This window comes from Perca flavescens, chromosome 5 (genome assembly GCF_004354835.1).
Source record: "Perca flavescens isolate YP-PL-M2 chromosome 5, PFLA_1.0, whole genome shotgun sequence".
NCBI lineage: Eukaryota > Metazoa > Chordata > Actinopteri > Perciformes > Percidae > Perca > Perca flavescens.
This window is the reverse complement of record NC_041335.1, coordinates 10352584-10371343: the sequence shown is the minus strand read 5'-3', so window position 1 is coordinate 10371343 and position 18760 is coordinate 10352584. Positions and strand designations below refer to the sequence as shown.

At 40.3% G+C, this 18760-nt stretch overlaps 1 protein-coding gene across 2 annotated transcripts in view; it reads right to left on the bottom strand.

Moving 5' to 3' along the window:
• Positions 1-204: 204 nt before the first annotated feature.
• Positions 205-18760, bottom strand: part of piwil2 (piwi-like RNA-mediated gene silencing 2) — a 41296-nt gene continuing 22740 nt past the window's right edge. For both annotated transcript variants that reach the window (XM_028577215.1, XM_028577216.1), the window contains exons 12-24: positions 18104-18292; positions 16610-16694; positions 14881-14973; positions 11454-11594; positions 10833-10946; positions 10407-10595; positions 5542-5643; positions 5305-5421; positions 5019-5107; positions 4547-4652; positions 2642-2895; positions 2041-2148; positions 205-876 (exon numbers count right to left, since the gene is read on the bottom strand). In XM_028577215.1, coding sequence (XP_028433016.1) covers positions 720-876; positions 2041-2148; positions 2642-2895; positions 4547-4652; positions 5019-5107; positions 5305-5421; positions 5542-5643; positions 10407-10595; positions 10833-10946; positions 11454-11594; positions 14881-14973; positions 16610-16694; positions 18104-18292 — 1744 coding nt within the window. In that variant the 3' untranslated portion in view covers positions 205-719. The remainder of the gene's footprint in view (positions 877-2040; positions 2149-2641; positions 2896-4546; positions 4653-5018; positions 5108-5304; positions 5422-5541; positions 5644-10406; positions 10596-10832; positions 10947-11453; positions 11595-14880; positions 14974-16609; positions 16695-18103; positions 18293-18760) is intronic.

The following is an 18760-nucleotide window of genomic DNA, read 5'->3' as shown; positions in this document are numbered from 1 at the left end:
TTTCCCCAGTGACCTCAGCCTTTGACCACCAAAATCTAATCAGTTAATCCTCGAGTCGGATCAAGTGGAGGGGGGTCCCAAGACATCGGGTTCACAAGAAAGGGGACAGAAATATCTGCAGATGTATGTACGGACAACCAGAAAACCTAACGCCTTCAGCCATGGCAATTGTGAAGGTATAAAAACCAAAAGAGGAAACAAGACTTCAGTAGAGTACAAGACAAGTCAAGCCATGTGTTTATTGGAGGACTTTTACCTGGCTGTTTAGCTTTGCACAAGAAAATGCGGAGCAAGGGCAGTACAGGAAGGGCTTAACATTAACAAAACCCTGACCAATAATTTTGCCACAAGAACAGTGGCTAAAAAAAAAAAAAAAAAAAAATAAATACTGTAAAACTTTGTAACCAGTATTAGTAACTTTGCCAAACTCACAACGGTTTCACTTTGAATTAAAACATTAAAGATGGCTCAGATTTATCAAGTGTCCCAGTAAGCTTTTCCATTCAGCCAGCATGCACAGCCAGGACATCGGCTAAGTGTAATACAGCAATCATTATGGTTATTGAACACACATGTGCTTTTCCTACTCCGTGACATAATATTATAAAATAATGAATCCCTCATTAATTCAAATGAGTCGTTAGTTATTCAGCGCAATTGTTCATCACAGCTGGTTCTGCTGTAACCTGAGCAGTTTGCTTGTGGTAGTTCGGCTCAGCTCAAAGGAAGAATAGCTTGTCTGAAAGCTGGATGGCCGGCTCGGAGTGCAAGTACTGTCCAGACAGGTAAGCCAGCTTGTGGGCATACTTGCATGGTGCTGGCACACGAATGGTGCCCGGCCAGTTCCAGTACAAATGGCACATTTTGAAAGTCAGCCTGGTGTGGGAACAAAGCAACAATGTTAAATGTGTCCTGACCAAACATTTACATTTAAAGCCTTATTTTATTTGCCTGAATACTATGTAATAACAGCAACACCTTTTACCCCCAAGTTGTATTTGTGGTGCTCTGATTTGTTTTTCAGTCACTGTTCGCAAGAGTCTACTTGTCTATTCCTCATTATAAAAAATATTCTGTCAGCCAGTTTATTAGGTACACTTAGCTCGAACTAATGAAGCCAAATCTAAGAGCCTTCTAATAATCCTACCTTCATAAGGGTTATTAGATAGATAGATAGATAGAGATAGATAGATAGATAGTGTTCATACTTGATTTTTGTATTGAACACAGATGCTTTTTCACCTTATTTAAATGTTTTTTTGGTTGTGCTTTACTTTAGACTCCAAAAAGTGTTTGATTTACTTTCAGTCACGTGCAAGCCCTCAGTGTGCACCATAGTGTGCATGGAGATGAGGAGCTATTCAACGTTTTTCCGTGCCGTTAGCATTCTTCTCTTGCATTTAACTGCAGTCGAGAACACTTGAAGGCGTACATGCTGCCCCCAACAGGTCTGGAAAAATTGCATCCCTCGATACCTACGGTACTGTAGAAAAACTAGTACCAGTTGGCATCAACTTGGTACCAGAGTATTGGTCCTACGATAATGGTAATATCTTTCTTTGCAAATAACTATGCTAAAGCCTGGAAAAATATATACCGAAGGTTTAGTTCAGTAATAAATCTTAGATTTACATTGACCGGAAATGAGGCGTGACTGGTGGAGCACCATATGTTTAAATGTCTTACTGTGAACTAACCTGAAGTTTATAGTTTTCTGATGGTAAACATTTCTCATATTGTTGAGACATTTATAATATTCATTAAAATATAGAAATGTATGCATATAATATGCAATATGGAACTCTTTAGGTCTGACTAATAATCGAATACCAGACACTGACTAAATTAATATGGTCTTTGTGCGTGCAAATACTTTTCTTGAATTAACTTCAATAAAAATACTGTCAAAATATTGTCCAAGTGAAAAAAAAGTGTACCAGGTCCAGCTGGTAAAAACAAATCATTCAGATAGTTTACCCAGAATTAAACATGTTTTACATGTGTAACAGTAATAAGAATGATACTCTGTTGATAAGATACCTTTGCAAATGGTCTGGTGAGAGGTTTGCCGTGTTGTACAGGGAGATGTAGTGTGTCGGAATTCCACAGCCCTGGCGAATGGAATGTGCCATTAAAAAGAAATCCGTCCTGAATGGAAAAAACAACCAAAACTAAGTGTTAGAAACTTTAATTAGCTAACGGCTGTCTTTGATGGTGTCCTCATCAAAGTGCACATATTTACGATTGTTGCCAGCAGATGGTGTAAAGATAAAAAAGCAATGTTCCTCTTCCACTACCCTGTCAGGCTGCTCATACAATCTTCATGTAAGAATAATCTTTAATTATATGCTCACATAATTTATCCTCCTGTATTACATTCAGATTCTGCACACAAATGGTACCACAGTTGGTTTGAATTTTTGAATTCTCTTTTCACGTACACTGCAGGTGTAAAAGCCAATTCAAGCAGAGAGCAGAGCATCTGTGGCCTAATGCTGGATTCAAACTGAAAACACTTAAGTAATGCTGCCTTCTTATTGATTTTAACAGGGACCACTGTGTTGGCACATGGGGAGGTTTGCTGTATAGGGATCTGGCAAGAACAGACAAACAAGACCGGGTTATTTGGTGAAAGACTGACCAGTCTTGCTGAGTAAGGGTGTGATCCAGAACAGTTCCAGGTGGAGGTGTGCCAATGTTGTTTGCAGCAAATGAGTAGAGGGTGGTGCTGATGCGCTTTTGGACCACAATGAAGACCAGCTTGGGCTCGTAGCTGGGGAAAGTCTCAAAGCATTTGATCAACTGTGGGATCTCGTACTGCTCCACCATCTTTAGCTGACCATCTGACACACCATCCCGATACACCACGATCTTCTCTGGCAAGTTGTGGTTCACCTGTACAAAAGAACATACAACTGCAATGCACTGTGTGGGATAACACACTTTTCCTACCTAGATAACGTCTGGATGGAGATCATGTTAATAACCAAGTGTAAATTGGCCATTATTATCAGAAAGTCCATATCGATCATATAAGTGACTAGGGGGTGTCCCGATATCCAGTGTCTATATCCACAACTTTCCACTTCCAAGATTGATCCGTTGCCGCTGCCGGATTTCATTTTTTTTGGCCGGATGTATGGTACCTTCCGCTTTCTTGGTGTTTGCAGTCTAAACTCCGGTACATTTATGAGGACTACAGTGTTTCCCACAGAATTAGATTCTAATTGTCGTGGTAGCTGACCCGGGGTAGGGGGTGCACGCGCGGAAAGAGGTGCAGACTTCTTATATTAATTGTACTACAAATATTTGTATACAAAATTCTGCAGGTAACAATTCCAAAAAAAAATTTAAATGGTATAATGCAGTAAGGGAAGGGGGCTTTCACATCTGAAAGTCCAGTTCATTTGATTAGTGTGAACAGGGCACAATCATATCTTTTTCCTGAGGTGCATGTTTTGCTCCTCAGTTGAAAAATGTATGTGTAAATGAGTGACTTACATAAGGTAACTGCTATTACTGTTGTAGCCAATTTGTACAATAATACAATAGTGTTATGAACACAAAACATTATGAAGTGTAATGTTTTTTATTTTGAAATATTGATAAATAAAAAATAAATCAACAGTTGGACATGCATGTAAACCGTAGATTGTTACAAAAGTAACCATCATAGTGTGAAACTGCTGCTGTTACATGGACGGGCCTCAGCAGAGAGGCGGAGCGAGACGACGTCTCTGCATATTCAGGGAGTGAGGGCAGTGCCTCTAAAGCACTCAAAACTTTCGTGCCCAGGCTACTCCCAAATGGCTCACATCAGGTGTTAAAATGAACTATACCAAAACACGGGGAAAAGTATTCAATGTGACACACAAGACATTTTTATTTTTACAGGTTATGAAACTGTCTCAATTTAATACTGACAGATGGCAGTGCGCCGGTCCCCAGAGCAGCATGGTCACCTGGAGAGTCCGGTGCAATCTGACTCCGCAAACGCTGGCGCTGGCTAAAACCTCTTTAATGGGTGCCAACACTTTCTCTATGCAGTATAAACCTTGAATAAATACCAGTAATAACTTCATAAAACTAACCATTAAACTCCGGATCGACTCTAGCCGTCTTCTATGCGGGGAAAAAGATCGATGTCAGTTGATGTCTTCTGTGTGTTAATTAGCGGATCGCAAACCGTTAGGCTCATACTGCCACCTACATTACTGTATTGGAGTGTGTAAGTGGAGTGTGAGTTAACGAGGAGCACCTGAATGCACCATGAAATGTGTATTTTCTTTGGACGCAAGAAAAAAAATGCTCAGGAGAAGCAGCAATCCGGCTTTTGATGTCAAAATTAAAAGCTTGTTTCAATCGTTTTTGTATTTAGAATCAAAACCATGACAGCTCCCATCAGTGACTGATCAGAAGGTCGTGAGCAAAAAAAAAAGATAAGGGAGGGTATGTCCCTGTCATTTGTGATTCTTGGCCAAATGGTTTAGAAAGAAGGGGCATTGAACTACAAGACATGTATTTAATGCATGTTTGCAGTACTTACCTCGTAGTACTTCTGCAGTGCAGCCAGTAAACAAACTCTGAAGCCATTGATCAGTTCCTCAGTGGGTGTCTGGAAAGTGACTCTGGAGTACCAGCGGGTCAGTGAACTGGGCAAAAAAAAAAAAAAAAAAAAAAAATGCATTTCTATTAAGATATTACCACAAGTGAATGTTGCAAGAGAAAAAGTGAAATACATGGATTCAATTAAACTGACATTTTGTCGTCTTCTAAACCTATGGGGGCTCGGCACTTTGTGTGCATGACAGAAAAGGTAAAATCAATCAATTTTCTCTAAAACAAACATTTGTAGCAGTAATACAATGTTTATTTTGGGGACGTTCTAAAAGATTTTCTACCTCATGTAAGAAGTGACTGAGATGTCTGTGGCGATACTGTGAAACACGTACTGTAGATAGTAAATTAAATAAACTCACATTATGCTTTGTGCCCCACATGAATTCAGTTAAGTTTACCTGTTCACACTGGCGACAAAGCCCATGACTGATTGATGTGCCTTGCTGGTGTCATGGTGGACATCAACTCCCACCACCATCAAGTGTTTCTATTAAAGTGGGACAGAGGTTCAGTATTTTCTCATTGACTGCAGTAATGTTGTAACATCTTATTTTCAATGACCCACAACATCTGTAGAATGTTGTTCCAATGGTACGGAGGTATAAAAGGTTTCCTTTGACTCACAAGATGTAAATCAATGAACTAAAGTAGATTCCTTCCTGCTCTTTAAGACCCGATACTCACCAGAGGGACATTGACAGTCCATAGCTCTCCTCCTAACTTGCTGTTTATCTGCAGGAGTATCTTTTGGGCAACACTTCTTAACTTCTGTGGCTGGGATATGGTGCGGACATTGATGGCCTGTGACACAATAAGTGACAAAGACCCTTACTTTTAACAGAGAAAAACATTTCCAGAAGTATTTGTTTTCCTCAAATTCTAAACCAGCCATGCACAACCACATGGATAAGCATAACAAACCTGGGATGGGATGGGACTTTTGACGCAGCAGAGCTTCTTGATGGCACTGTAGAGATCTTCTCTGTTGCCGACCAGGATGCACACTACGAGCTGCATCTTGGGCTGTACAGGTAAATTGAAAATGGAATTGCACAGGAAGGTCTTCAGCTCAGTGGTACCAGACATTTTTTTTAGCGTGCACTAAAACTCACAGCATTCAATAGTAATGACTAAGACAGATCATTGGCAGTATTATAATGCAGTTTGTAGTTAATGGGCTGAAACGTGCTAACTTATTCAGGGCTTGACAGTAATAGTTGCCCATGTTGCCCAAGGCAACCAGCCTGGAACCGCTGTATTCCAGTGTAAAAACAATATATTTATATAATCCATATCTAATCAATAATGAATCCAAACATAACTACAGGACAGATATTTGCAAAGGTGATGTTAGAGATAATGATGTTTATGGTAACACTTGCATGACACGGTCTTAAATGTCTAATGTTTGGTGGTAAATTATACCTTTTAATTACTTTCTTTTGAGATGTCTGTTATGACAACTTGACATTAATCTAGGCAACATAACCTGTAATAAATAGGTCATAGCAGCAAGGTTATTATAGTTTGGCATTTTTCATTAGCTTTTATTTTGTTCTGACTTTTTTTTTTTAAATTCAGTTTAGTTTTTAAAGCAGGTTTGCTAGTTTTTTTGTTTTTGAAAATGCTTAGTTTTAGTTTTTATTAGTTTTAATTTGTCTTTTTTGTAATATGGGTTATTTGTTGGGGGATTGAAAACATGTCAGAAAAAGTACTGTGTAATAACTCAACAAAAACATCATACAATTTTAGAAATATGTATCAATCTATTCAACAATAACACCAGTACATAAAATGTAGCCTACATACAGTGGGGGAAATAAGTATTTGACCCCTTGCTGATTTTGCAGGTTTGCCCACTTACAAAGAATGCAAAAATCTACAATTGTAATCATATGTACATTCTAACAGGGAAAGACAGAATCCCAAAGAAAATTCCAGAAAATCACATATGAATTTATTAAAATTGATAACCATCTGATGAGGAAAAACAAGTATTTGACCCCCTGGACAAACAGCAAGTATTCTGGCTCCTACAAGCCAGTTAGTCTTTCTTTAAGACACAGCCCCAATCCGAACCAATTATCTACATCAAATACACCTGCCTCACCTCGTTACCTGTATAAAAGACACCTGTCAACACCCAAACAACCAGCATCCAACATCACCACCATGGGCAAGACCAAAGAGCTTTCTACGGACATCAGGGACAAGATTGTTGATCTGCACAAGGCTGGGATGGCCTACAAGAGAATCGGAAAGCAACTTGGAGAGAAAAGATCAACTGTCGGTGCAGTTATCAGGAAATGGAAGAAGCACCACACCACCGCCAACCTCCCTCGATCTGGGCCTCCACACAAGATCTTGCCTCGTGGGGTGTCCCTGATCATGCGAACGGTGAGGAATCATCCCAAAACCACAAGGGGGGACTGATGAATCAACTGAAGGCAGCTGGGACCACAGTTACAAAAGAAACGGTTGGTAACACACTACGCCGTCATGGATTGAAATCCTGCAGCGCACGCAAGGTCCCCCTGCTCAAGAAGAAACATGTACAGGCCCGCATGAAGTTCGCCATTCACCACCTGGACGACTCAGAAGAGGCCTGGAAGAAGGTGATGTGATCAGATGAGACCAAAATAGAACTTTTTGGCCTCAACTCAACTCGTCGTGTTTGGAGGGCAAAGAACACAGAGTACAACCCAAAGAACACCTTCCCCACCGTCAAGCATGGTGGTGGCAACATCATGCTTTGGGGGTGCTTTTCAGCCAAGGGGACGGGACAACTCCATCGTATTGAGGGGAGGATGGACGGGGCCATGTATCGTGGAATTCTGGACCGACATCTCCTTCCCTCAGTGAGAGCTGAAGATGGGTCGAGGATGGGTGTTTCAGCACGACAACGACCCTAAGCACACCGCCAAAGCAACAAAAGAGTGGCTGAAGAAGAAGCACATCAAGGTTCTGGAGTGGCCTAGCCAGTCTCCAGACCTGAATCCGATTGAAAATCTTTGGAGGGAGCTTAAAATTCGAGTTGCCAGGCGACAACCTCGGAACCTGAATGATTTGGAGGCTGTCTGCAGGGAGGAGTGGGCCAACATCCCTGCCGAAATGTGCACAAACCTTGTCACCAACTATAAAAACCGTTTGACATCTGTGCTGGCCAATAATGGCTTTTCTACAAAATATTAACATGCTGTTTGTCCAGGGGGTCAAATACTTGTTTTTCCTCATCAGATGGTTATCAATTTTAATAAATTCATATGATGTGATTTTCTGGAATTTTCTTTGGGATTCTGTCTTTCCCTGTTAGAATGTACATATGATTAAAATTGTAGATTTTTGCATTCTTTGTAAGTGGGCAAACCTGCAAAATCAGCAAGGGGTCAAATACTTATTTCCCCCACTGTATGGTCATAAATATGTAAACAGTCTACACAAGACGCTGCAGTAAAGGCCGTTTTACAGTTGTGCGGAGGCTCCACGCAGGGCTCTCGCCGTAGCCTTAAAAAGTGGCCTGATGTTTATACTTGTGCGCTGGTGTGTGCGTCGAGCGTGTGAGTGTGTGTGGGGGAGTGTGTGGTAGAGGGAGAAGTGAGAGAGTGCCAGCGATTATCTTCGGAGCAAGTAGCGACTCTAGAGTCTTATTGAGAGAAACAAAGTGTCTCCCCTGTGCTTTCTGACCACGGTGGGAAATCTGTAGAAGGAAAAGTTAACCCTCTCCTTGATTTCATGTTGTTTATGGAGAAGGAGAATTAGGAAATGAGTTGGGGAAAATGCAACGCTACCAAGCCACGGCCGAGCTACGTGCGTTGCTGCGACGTGTAGTTACATTTTTTGAGAGGTACACGTCAGGCTACGGCGTAGGGTCCGGCGTAGACGCAGAGGGGTCTGCGTCTACGCCGGACCCTGCGCCGTTGACTCGACGCACAACTATAAAAAAGGCCTTTAGTGCAAAATGTGTAAGTAATGTGTGCCAGGAAAAAACCTAAATAGCTAACAGACTAAAGAAGACATACATGAACAGGTGTTTTGAACTTTAGACTTAGTTGTGTAGACATTCCAGTATATACTGGATATCAATCAATATCAATACACATATTAACCCACGCTTCCTCCTGCTTTTGGTGTTCCTGCGTATTTATTAACCAGCTGAAAGCCCTCCTGTAGTGTTCTCTCTACTGCTGTTGTCTACGTCATGCTGCCTGGCCCTATACCCATACATCCATGCCCTGTACCCATGCATCCATGCCGTGTACCCATGCATCCATGCCCTGTACCCATGCATCCATGCCCTGTACCCATACATCCATGCCCTGTACCGGGGTTAGCCGGTTTCACGGAAAGGGGGCTTTGCGTTCTCCTTTACCTTGTTAAGGTAAGCTAAGTTAGCCTCCTTGTGTGCGCTTCTCAAATGTACTTTCAAATTTGTGGGATTTTTCCCTTTAATAAATTGTCCACGTTTTACCACCTTCCACTGCAAGGCACTTGCTTTTATCTGACAGTCGTAATCAAATAGGACTCTGCCACTTTCTTCTGACTTTCAGTACTGCCGTGATGCCAGGCGAGGGGCACGGACTATGGTGTGTTCAATTTGACATGGAATGTCGGAATTTCTGGGTTCCCAGTTGGAAACTATACATGACTACAGGAAATGTCATGGTCGGAAAGATATAACGTTATTTGCTCTACGAAAGACATTGACAAAGACGAAAACTAGGGACATTTACTCGATAATTTTATTTTAGTTAGTTTTGCAAACAGACATTACAGTTTTAGTTTAGTTATCGTTTTTTTGTAATGCCTCGTTTATATTTTTATTTCAGTTAATGAGAATGTTTTTCCCCACCTAGTTTTCGTTTCGTTTAACACCACTAATAGTGTAGCACCCACCTGGGTGATGCACGGCAGCCATACAACGCCTTACGACGCCAGACGCCAGAACGCTCACCACACATCAGCTAGTTAGAGAGGGGGAGGGGAACATATTTTTAGTGGTGAGGGAAACCGGAGAACCCGGAGAAAACCCACGCAGACACCGGGAGAACATGCAAACTCCACACAGAAAGGCCTGGATTTGAACCCAGAACCTTCTTGCTGTGAGGCCACAGCACTGACCACTGGGCCACCGTGCTGCCTGAATTTAACAGTCTAACAAGTGCTTGGTTTTGACATTGGCTGTCATGAGACCACTATACTGAAATTATGTCATGATATTTTCCTTGACCTTAAGTGACAATTTGAACTTTGTCTGCCTCTGAAGGAGTGAGAGCCACCAATGAGCCGCCGTTTACCAAGTAGATGCTCAACAAGTAGCCGCAACAGAGCAACCACGGGGGAAAAAAACGACACGTGGAGCCAGTATATTTTGAAATCTTACTTGTGAATTAAAGGATTTATTTAGACAAAACCAGAGTTGCTGATTGTTGTAACATTGGAAAGACTTAACTAAGGTGGATTTGGTGAGTTTTTTGTTTCTGTCCCGTTTAAATGAAGTGTGTTTTATGGTGAGTTAAGTAATTAATCTAGTCCTGGTTCGTGATAGAGAAACTTTAATTCAGAAGGTGTATGGTTGCATTTTTCTGTTTAGGTGTAAGAAGAGTTTAGTTTGCGAACTAAAAAAAGCTGAGAGCTAAGCGAAGTCGCTACTTGCACGCAATGTATCCTGGTACATGTAGGCACAGCTGACGCGGCTCTGCGAGCTGAAGAACTCACTTTCTTGGTCAATATAGCACACAATGGGGAACTTTTTCAAGCTACCATTCTAAGTCTTATTTAAGTCACACCTCACTGGTCAGCTGAGAGTGGATGCTCTTGACGTAAGTCTCAGTGCGATCATCCTTCAGCTCCACACGAATGGGTCGCTGCAGTCGAAACCCAATTGGTCCGGCCACCTTGTTGAAGACGGAAACCAGTTCTTCAGCCTGCTCTGCGCAGCGGCGAGGGTAGAAGATGGACCAGGTGTTCAATGTGACCTAAGAGTGAGGGGTCAGTTGGTGGGGCCAAGGCAAAATAACATGGTTAAAAACTGCTTGAGGACAAATTCCGACAGGAATTAAGCCTACGCAGATCACTAGTACATTAAGTGGGTAAATGTTGCTGCCTTGCTTCCTCAACTTTGCAGTTAATACATTTTATAGGTTGCATTATAGGTAAATTACATTCATGAAAAATGTGGAGGCAACACCGGCGATTGGTTTCAAAATACTCACAGAGCTGATTGAAGGATCCCTAACAACCTCTCTGGACCAGGATACATCAGCGCCAGTGGTAAAGGATGTTGACTGTAAACATATGGTTTCTAGAGGAAGAATTCTACCTTTAGTCTGCAAGAGAGGAAACCAACACACAATATACTGTCACAAAAAGGGAAAAAGAATGGCCATAGGAGTTTTAAAGAACAAATAAAACCCTGAGCTGACTCATTGGCAGACAGTGAATGGCAGCTTTGTTTTGCCCTCCTAGTGGGTGTTCCCATAGGGTTGTGACATAGGTCAAAACTATGAACAGTATTTTGTATGTAAATGAATCTATATACTTCTTTTACCTGGCCCTAACAAAAACTACTGTAAAACAAAATATACAAAAACTAATGTTTCTGAAAACCTAAAACTAGCAAACACTGAAAAACTAAACCTAAAAAAAAACCCCAAAAAAAACCCAACAGTTCCAGGCTGGATTACAAAGCTTCTGGAAGACCCACAAGTGCAACAGAGGAAGGCTGCAGATCTTAGCTCCCGGATGAAATAAAAAATTAAAAAAAATCTCTAGACTGCTTATTGTGTGTGGGTGTAGGTGTCAGTTTGCCGTCGTAACGACATTGAAAGCCTCACCATCAGGATCTCTGAGTCAACGTCCAGTCCCCATCGGCTGAGCTCCATCTGACTCTCAGGGTTAGTGCTGATGTTCTTCAGAAGCTGTTTTATTGAGTGGGTGTGCTGCTCACCGCTCACATTGATGTGCATGGTCAGGTCCTACAACACATGAAAAATATCTCACCGAGTCTGTTACCATAAGTTTTTATTACTTTATTTTCTCTTTACAAATATTTTCAGACCTGCATCTCCTTGGATGACATATTGTTCTACACTTTCTAAACAATTTAATTTCATGTCTTAGAGTTTGAGAAGCGAGGATGGTAGTGTCTACCTTCTGCTGCTGTGGTCGGAGATGACATTTCTGACTTTCTACATCTAAACAATAGGATATGCTTAGTCTCGCGTTGCCAGACCTACCTCCACAACACAAGGAAGGTCTGGCTAGTCCACAGAGCACTCCGGAATAGGAAAACAAATGTGCTCTGGTTTATTGGCATTTCTTTAAAACCAAATCACAACAGGCCTGCACAATATTGGGAATAAACTGACACTGCGATATTTTTTTCTCGCTGCAACATATATTGAGATATGAAAAAAGACAAATTTTACAAGATGACAAATAGCCCTATTTAGAAATACTAAATCATTCTCAACTACTGGGGTGATTTTGTAGGGGAGTGAATCTACATAGAAAATGGGAGGACATTTTCTTAAGTGAACCAGTCTTTGTTGAACTTTAATGCTTTACAAAAACCAAAGCAAGTAAGCACTGTGACTACTCTTCTGAAGTGATTTTGGAGAGGAAAATTAGAAGAAATACACTGGTTGACTGGCATGACACCATTGTATTCATATAATACTATCAATACAAAACATTGATTGTTGATTGTGATTGTTTTGCTGTGCATGCAGAGCCTGCATGTCACACACTTGCAACAAACTGTATCCAGACCTGCCAAACTAGAAAAACTTTTGAGTAGCAACTTACTGATTTATTGTTGAAGTTCTGGTTCATGAACACAGCGGCACACGCGTGGAAAAAATGTGCCATTAAATGTCAAATCTGTATACATTTAAACCCTAGAAAATAATTATGTTCAAAGTAGGCTACTTGAATTAAATAAAACATTTTATTTAAATTATCGGTCATGACATTTTCAGCTCAGAAGCGTAAATACCTCCCAAACAGGTAATGTTTTTATCTTTGTAAACTTAAATTTAAAAGGCATGCTCCCATGTAAGAAAATGTTGTCTATTTCAACATTTAAATTAATCAATCTGGTGCACTTTGAAAAAACATTCAGAGGTTATAGCCTACTTTATTATTCTTATCTATGGATGGAAATATTTGTGCTGTAGTCTGAACTATTTTGCACTTCAGAATTGTAACCATGCACACACACAGGTTGAATAGTTTTCTTTATATTTTTGCATTAATGTCACTAGGAAGCATACCAGTATAAATATATATTCAGATTTGTAAGTGGGATATATTTAAGTAAATGAGATTGTCTGGAATTTGGCAATATAATAACCATTATGGTGGGATACACTGGCTATGCAATTTACAAAAATGTACTAACACAAATAGCTTACATGAGAATACATTATAATTTTGGCCCAAAGTTGGAGACCATGTAGAAATTTAGTTGTTATTTCAAAACCGGATTACCCGGGAACCGCTTGTTATACCGATGCATGTGTTGAGTGAAGAGTTTGTGAGATATTTCACAGAGAGTAATGGGTGTGCAGAGATGTATGCAGAATGCAAATATAATATTTAATGTAAATTCATTGTTAATTTTCTTGCAAACCATTTGTCACAGCAACTGGCGCTAATATCATTGGAAAGCTTAGATTCTGGTTGAGGTGGTTGCGCCAGACTCATGCCTTTGGCTGAGCCTCGGTGTCAGAGAGAGAGAGCAGGATTGCGGTTGTGAAGAAGTTGGTAATTTCATGGCCCAGATTAACACTTCTGCATGCACTATATCCATGTCAGTCTCATTAGGGGCTGAGCCCCCGCAAAGATCTGATCCTAGAATTGCCCCTCCTGCTACTTCATACTTGTACTCCACTACACCTCAGAGGGAAATGTTGTAATGTTTACTGCACTATATTTATCTGACAGCTTTTGCTTTATTCCTTCACGCTGGGCTTGTTTCTGCAACAGCTCATTGAGTATTGGATACAATTACAACTATTAAGGAAATATTGTACTTTGACATTGGTCCAGTATTAAACGAGATCGCTGCAGTTGGCAATGGCGAAACAAGCTAAACCCACTAGACTCCAGTCATTTTAAGCAACGTAAAATATGGGCACATGCACGTGCGTTTGGTCAATGTTTTCTTTCACTCCAATTTCAGGTCAGTCACAGTAAAAACCGGGGACAGCTCCAGCCGGGGACAGGTCACCCTACGTTAGACACCAGTGTCCTGCCGTGTGTTTGCCTAGCTCAGCTTATGAAGCTAATGGAGCAGAGCTAAATGCATACAGGAGTTTGAGTTCAGAGGAACAATATGGGATTAAACAGGGAACTGGAGTTTAAAATGACTACGTAACGGGTTTACAGCAAATAAATGTTCTAAAGCCACATTTGAAGCAGTGTTTTCAATTTATTTAACTTTTGTCAGTGATGATAGTAATACTTTATTAACCAACACTTTCTGCTCTCTTACAGTTTTTTTTTTTAATATTTTTTATACATTATCTGTAAAGTGTCTCGAGATAACCTATGTTATGATTTGATACTATAAATAAAATTGAATGGAATTGAATATTCTGTCTTTAAAAGACATATGTTTGTTATTTTTGTCAAACAGACTCAAATTAACAATGAATTGTTACATTTCAAGGTTTATTTTTTTAACTGGCATGGAATATGTTGCACCTATTCGGAGGGTGTAGATATTAAAACTGTTGAAAATACCACTGGTTGTTACTTGTGTTGTCACATGAACAGTAACTGGTTAAAATGTATTTTCTGTTAAGACAACATTGTTAACAACCAATGCAAAAACAAACATGGCAGCACTTGGGGTTTCTCTTTCGGTACACAGCAACAATGTTCAAACTGGTATGAACCTTGTATAGTTACTCTAATTGAGCTATTATTAATTATTATTATTATCATCCTGCATGGCCAGCAAAATATATATAAATACAACTCCGCTTTTTTTCTTTTGGAGGGAGTGGTGAGCGATTTGAGTACAGTGGGTTCAATTGGAGTCAAGTGCAGAGTGATACTAACCGGAGAATCGGGAACAGCTTTGAACAGTGGAAACAAACCGCTTCATAAGCAGGAAGTGAAAACTGTCACCGCTCCATTCACATGCTCGGTTATGATGCTGCTTAATGTAGGTGTTGCTCCTGAAAGGTTTTAGGGTACAGAGCAAGACCACCTCGAAGAGGACATAACATTGGGCTAACGCTCTGAGTTTACCTTCATAGCTCTGAAGTCCTTCTTCATTTTGTCTGGGATTCCTGTCATGAAGGAAAGCTCTGGTACTAGAAGGATCTCTCCAGTAATGATTTGCTGCAATAAATCAACATAAAATTATCTACAGTTAAGTGTTTCCTGATCACATTAATATTTTATACAATTGCCTTATGCTTCTTATGGACTATTGAACACACAGTATTCATTTGTATATAGAAGTATTACAGATGTCTGAATAGGTTGTTCAAGCAAAAGGGAAAAAGTGTCAAATGGGAAAATATGAGACAGCTTGCTTTGATAAACCTGATTCAGTTGTAGTAAAGGAATTGTTCATTTTTTGTGTTTTAAAATCATGACATGGCTTTAAAAACATGCTTATTGTTAAGACTTATTGTTAGATGTCGACCGATAGTGGATTTTACCGATACCGATAGCTAGGTTGGGCTGTATTTGCCGATAACCGATTAATCGACAGATAGTATTTAGAATTGATACTGGATAAAAAAAGTTGACAAAATACATACATTTTTTCAAAAAAAGTCCAGACGCTTTTGCCAATAATCAAAATAATAATGTCATATTTATTGATATTACATCCACAGCAATGCTACACACGCATGTGTGTTGTCTAAAACAGTTCTCCTACATATTTGGAGTCATCCAGTGCAAAAATAAACATGAGCATTATAATTCATATAAAAGGACAAACTATTTACATTTCTTCAAAAAAGGCCCAAATGTATGCCAAATCTCAAAACAGTGATGCCATTCTTCTCTGTAGAACGGTTTAGATCGGTTTGGATCTAGCCTGACTGGTCCTACTCCTACTCCTAGTTTGAAACCGCTCCATTGGGTTGTGATTATGGGGGAAAGAAAATGCATCTGCATTCAATGGATAGACCTACAACCAATCAGAGCAACGTAACTCAACACTGTGTATTGTCTCCATAGCAACCACTCTTTGCACAATGCATTCATTCTAACTTCCGACTTTTAGACTTTTTTTGAAGCTGGATATATCATTTGTTGCGTGTAAATATATATGTGGATAACGTTAGTGATAGTGACAGGCTCGCTACAGTCGCATTTCTAGAGATGAATCAGTGAAAACACGTATTTCTCGGATTCACGACTTTGTTCTAGCGCCGGCGCTCCCTCTCTTCTGTCTCTCTCTATGTCTCTCCACCATATAACGCTCTCTCTCTTCAGTCTCTCCACCATATAACGCTCCCTCTCTTCTGTCTCTCTCTATGTCTCTCCACCATATAACGCTCTCTCTCTTCACTCACTCTCTCGCTCCACCATATGACGCTAATAGTAGTTTGACGCAGTGATAGTTTTTATTTCGCCTCTACAGGCCGCTATTGTAATGCATGATGCCAGCAGACCCTTCTCAGCTCTCATGTACTGTGTAATGAATGACAGCGTGCGCTTCTCAGCCGCTCCAGCAACGGACGCAACCAGGAAAAACTATCGGCATGGATTTTTGACGATAACGATAGTTCCGCCAATCAACTATCGGTGCCGATTAATCGGCAAAACTGATGAATCGGTCGACCTCTACTTATTGTAGCCACAAGGTGGCATTCTGATGCAAGAATTCAGGTCATGTCAGCAGAGTGGTGTACTGTAAAGAGCTTTACTAAAAATGGGGAAAAAAAAAAAAAAAACTACTTGTGTCTTGAGCATTTATTATAATGTTAAAGTAGCTGATGCTGGAGAGAGCTTTTACCTTCCCTCCTGGCTTAGCCCTCTCCTTTGGCCGATGCATGAGTAGAGGTTGGTCCATCTCTTTGATGGTAATCCCATAGTTCTTGCTGTTAAAAAAAGTGCAAGTCCAAGCAAACGCAACAGGTGTTTAAATTATGACTTTCATTTCTGCTTTGAATTAAATAAACTGCCACAATTTTAACGCACAAATACGCCTGCTATACTTTCCTGCTCAGTTTTTTAAGAGTTTATGGTAGGGATGGGCATTCGATTAAATTTTCTTAGTCGATCGTCAGGAAAATTAACAATCGACTATTGATTAATCATTAATATTTTTATATTAAAATTCATTACTTATTTAACTTTTTATAAATTAAAAATGCAATGAAAATGCAATGAAAATACAAAAATACAGCATGTTTTTCCTCGAGATCTTAATTACAAGAAGAACAACTTGTGGCAGTTAAACTGGAGGTTATAGATATATAGATTATAGATATATGCGCTGCGGTGCTCTGAAGCAACAGAACCTGCAGCTGCGAGCCGGCGTTCTTAAAACAGAGACCCTCGTTTGTTTCAAAATAATAAATAAAAAGAATCATGTTAAATAATAACTTAATTATTAACATAATACTTAGATCTGACAGGTTTTGTCAAAATGCAACTCAAAACTATCCAAGGCATGGACAAAGCCTAATAAAATAACCATTAGGCTAACTCAGATACAACTTCTGCACCAGTCTACGGATTTTTGTTGAGAAAGATAAGCACGTTGACATGATCTGGGGTCAGACACGACCGCTACCTGGTGACCGTCAGTCCAGCCCCCGAAAACACCTGCTTTGCCGGGATGCACAGGTCGCCTACCTCCGTGCTAACTTGGCCAGCCCGGGTTACCTTATTCCGTTCTTCGTAGTGAGTTTCTACCAGTCTGGTGATGGTACGTCGGGACAGAATGTGATATGCTGGTTCCAATATCCATCTCAATGAACTTGCAGATCCCTTGTGTAATTTTCTCTGCTCGTTGTGCATCGCAGCTCCTCCGTGCTAACGCCGAGTTTATGCTAGTTTGAGACAGAGAGCAGGATGAACCGCGGCCGCCACAGACATTAACCAGGCTCGGATGCACTTTGTTTAGTGGTAGGCTACATCATTTTAGTAGTGGCCATGTTGTACTTATACACGGCATCTGTTTGCAGTGAACCAAGTCGTTTTTTTTCAAATCAAAATGGTCCCACGGCAAACTTCACGTGTCCTCTTCATGATTACTTCTGAAATCAAAATGGAAACTCGCAGCCAGGTAACTGAGTATGGAGTCAAATATTGCCCCCGGGTGGTAAAATGTTTAATTGCCGTCACACTGTGAAATTAATTTCATTGCTCCAAGACTCACACTACGCAACCAGCATTAGTTTAATCAATAACAAATTAACGTGATCAACAAAATTCTTAATAATCAATTATCAATCGTCGAGTAATCATGCCCATCCCTAGTTCATGGACAGAGCAGTCTCACCTGTAGTATTTAACAAAGGTGGTTTCTGTGCCATCCATCAAAGTGAAGGTGTCTTTGGGTGACTTGTTCCACTCAATGGCATCAATGCGGTAGGTGCGGTTGTTGTAGCGGGTGATGACGATGCTGCCGATGAGCTCTTTGGTGCATTCGTCTCTGAAGTTCTCTTTGCTCTGTTGATACAGCATGTTCCTGGCAGACGGCAGTACGGTCCAATAGTCATACTTTTTCCATTTTCAGTGTAAACAGAAAAGGCAAAGCTAGGGCAAGAGTATTTCAGTTTATAAATAATCTATAGATGCAATAAGCCTATTGCATTTGGCAAACAGTTGCCCTCCAACTCACCTCTTAATACAACCATATTCCCAGGAGGAAGGGTTATAGTGGTCGAGGCCATTTCAGAGGACAGACTGCAGACGCACTAAGAATGTCTTATCTCACAACCTGGCATTCAATATGTATGACTACATCATAGAATATAACATTTTAACTTATATTAATGTATATAGCCCTGTGTGGCTCAGTCATAGCATAGTCAATGTTTAAACTAGTATGAGCACATCTATATAGTACCGTTTATTTATTTTTACGTCCCTGTAACATTGACAACTAAGTATGTAATGCTTTATGGAAATAAAGTGCAAGGTCTATTTTACAATG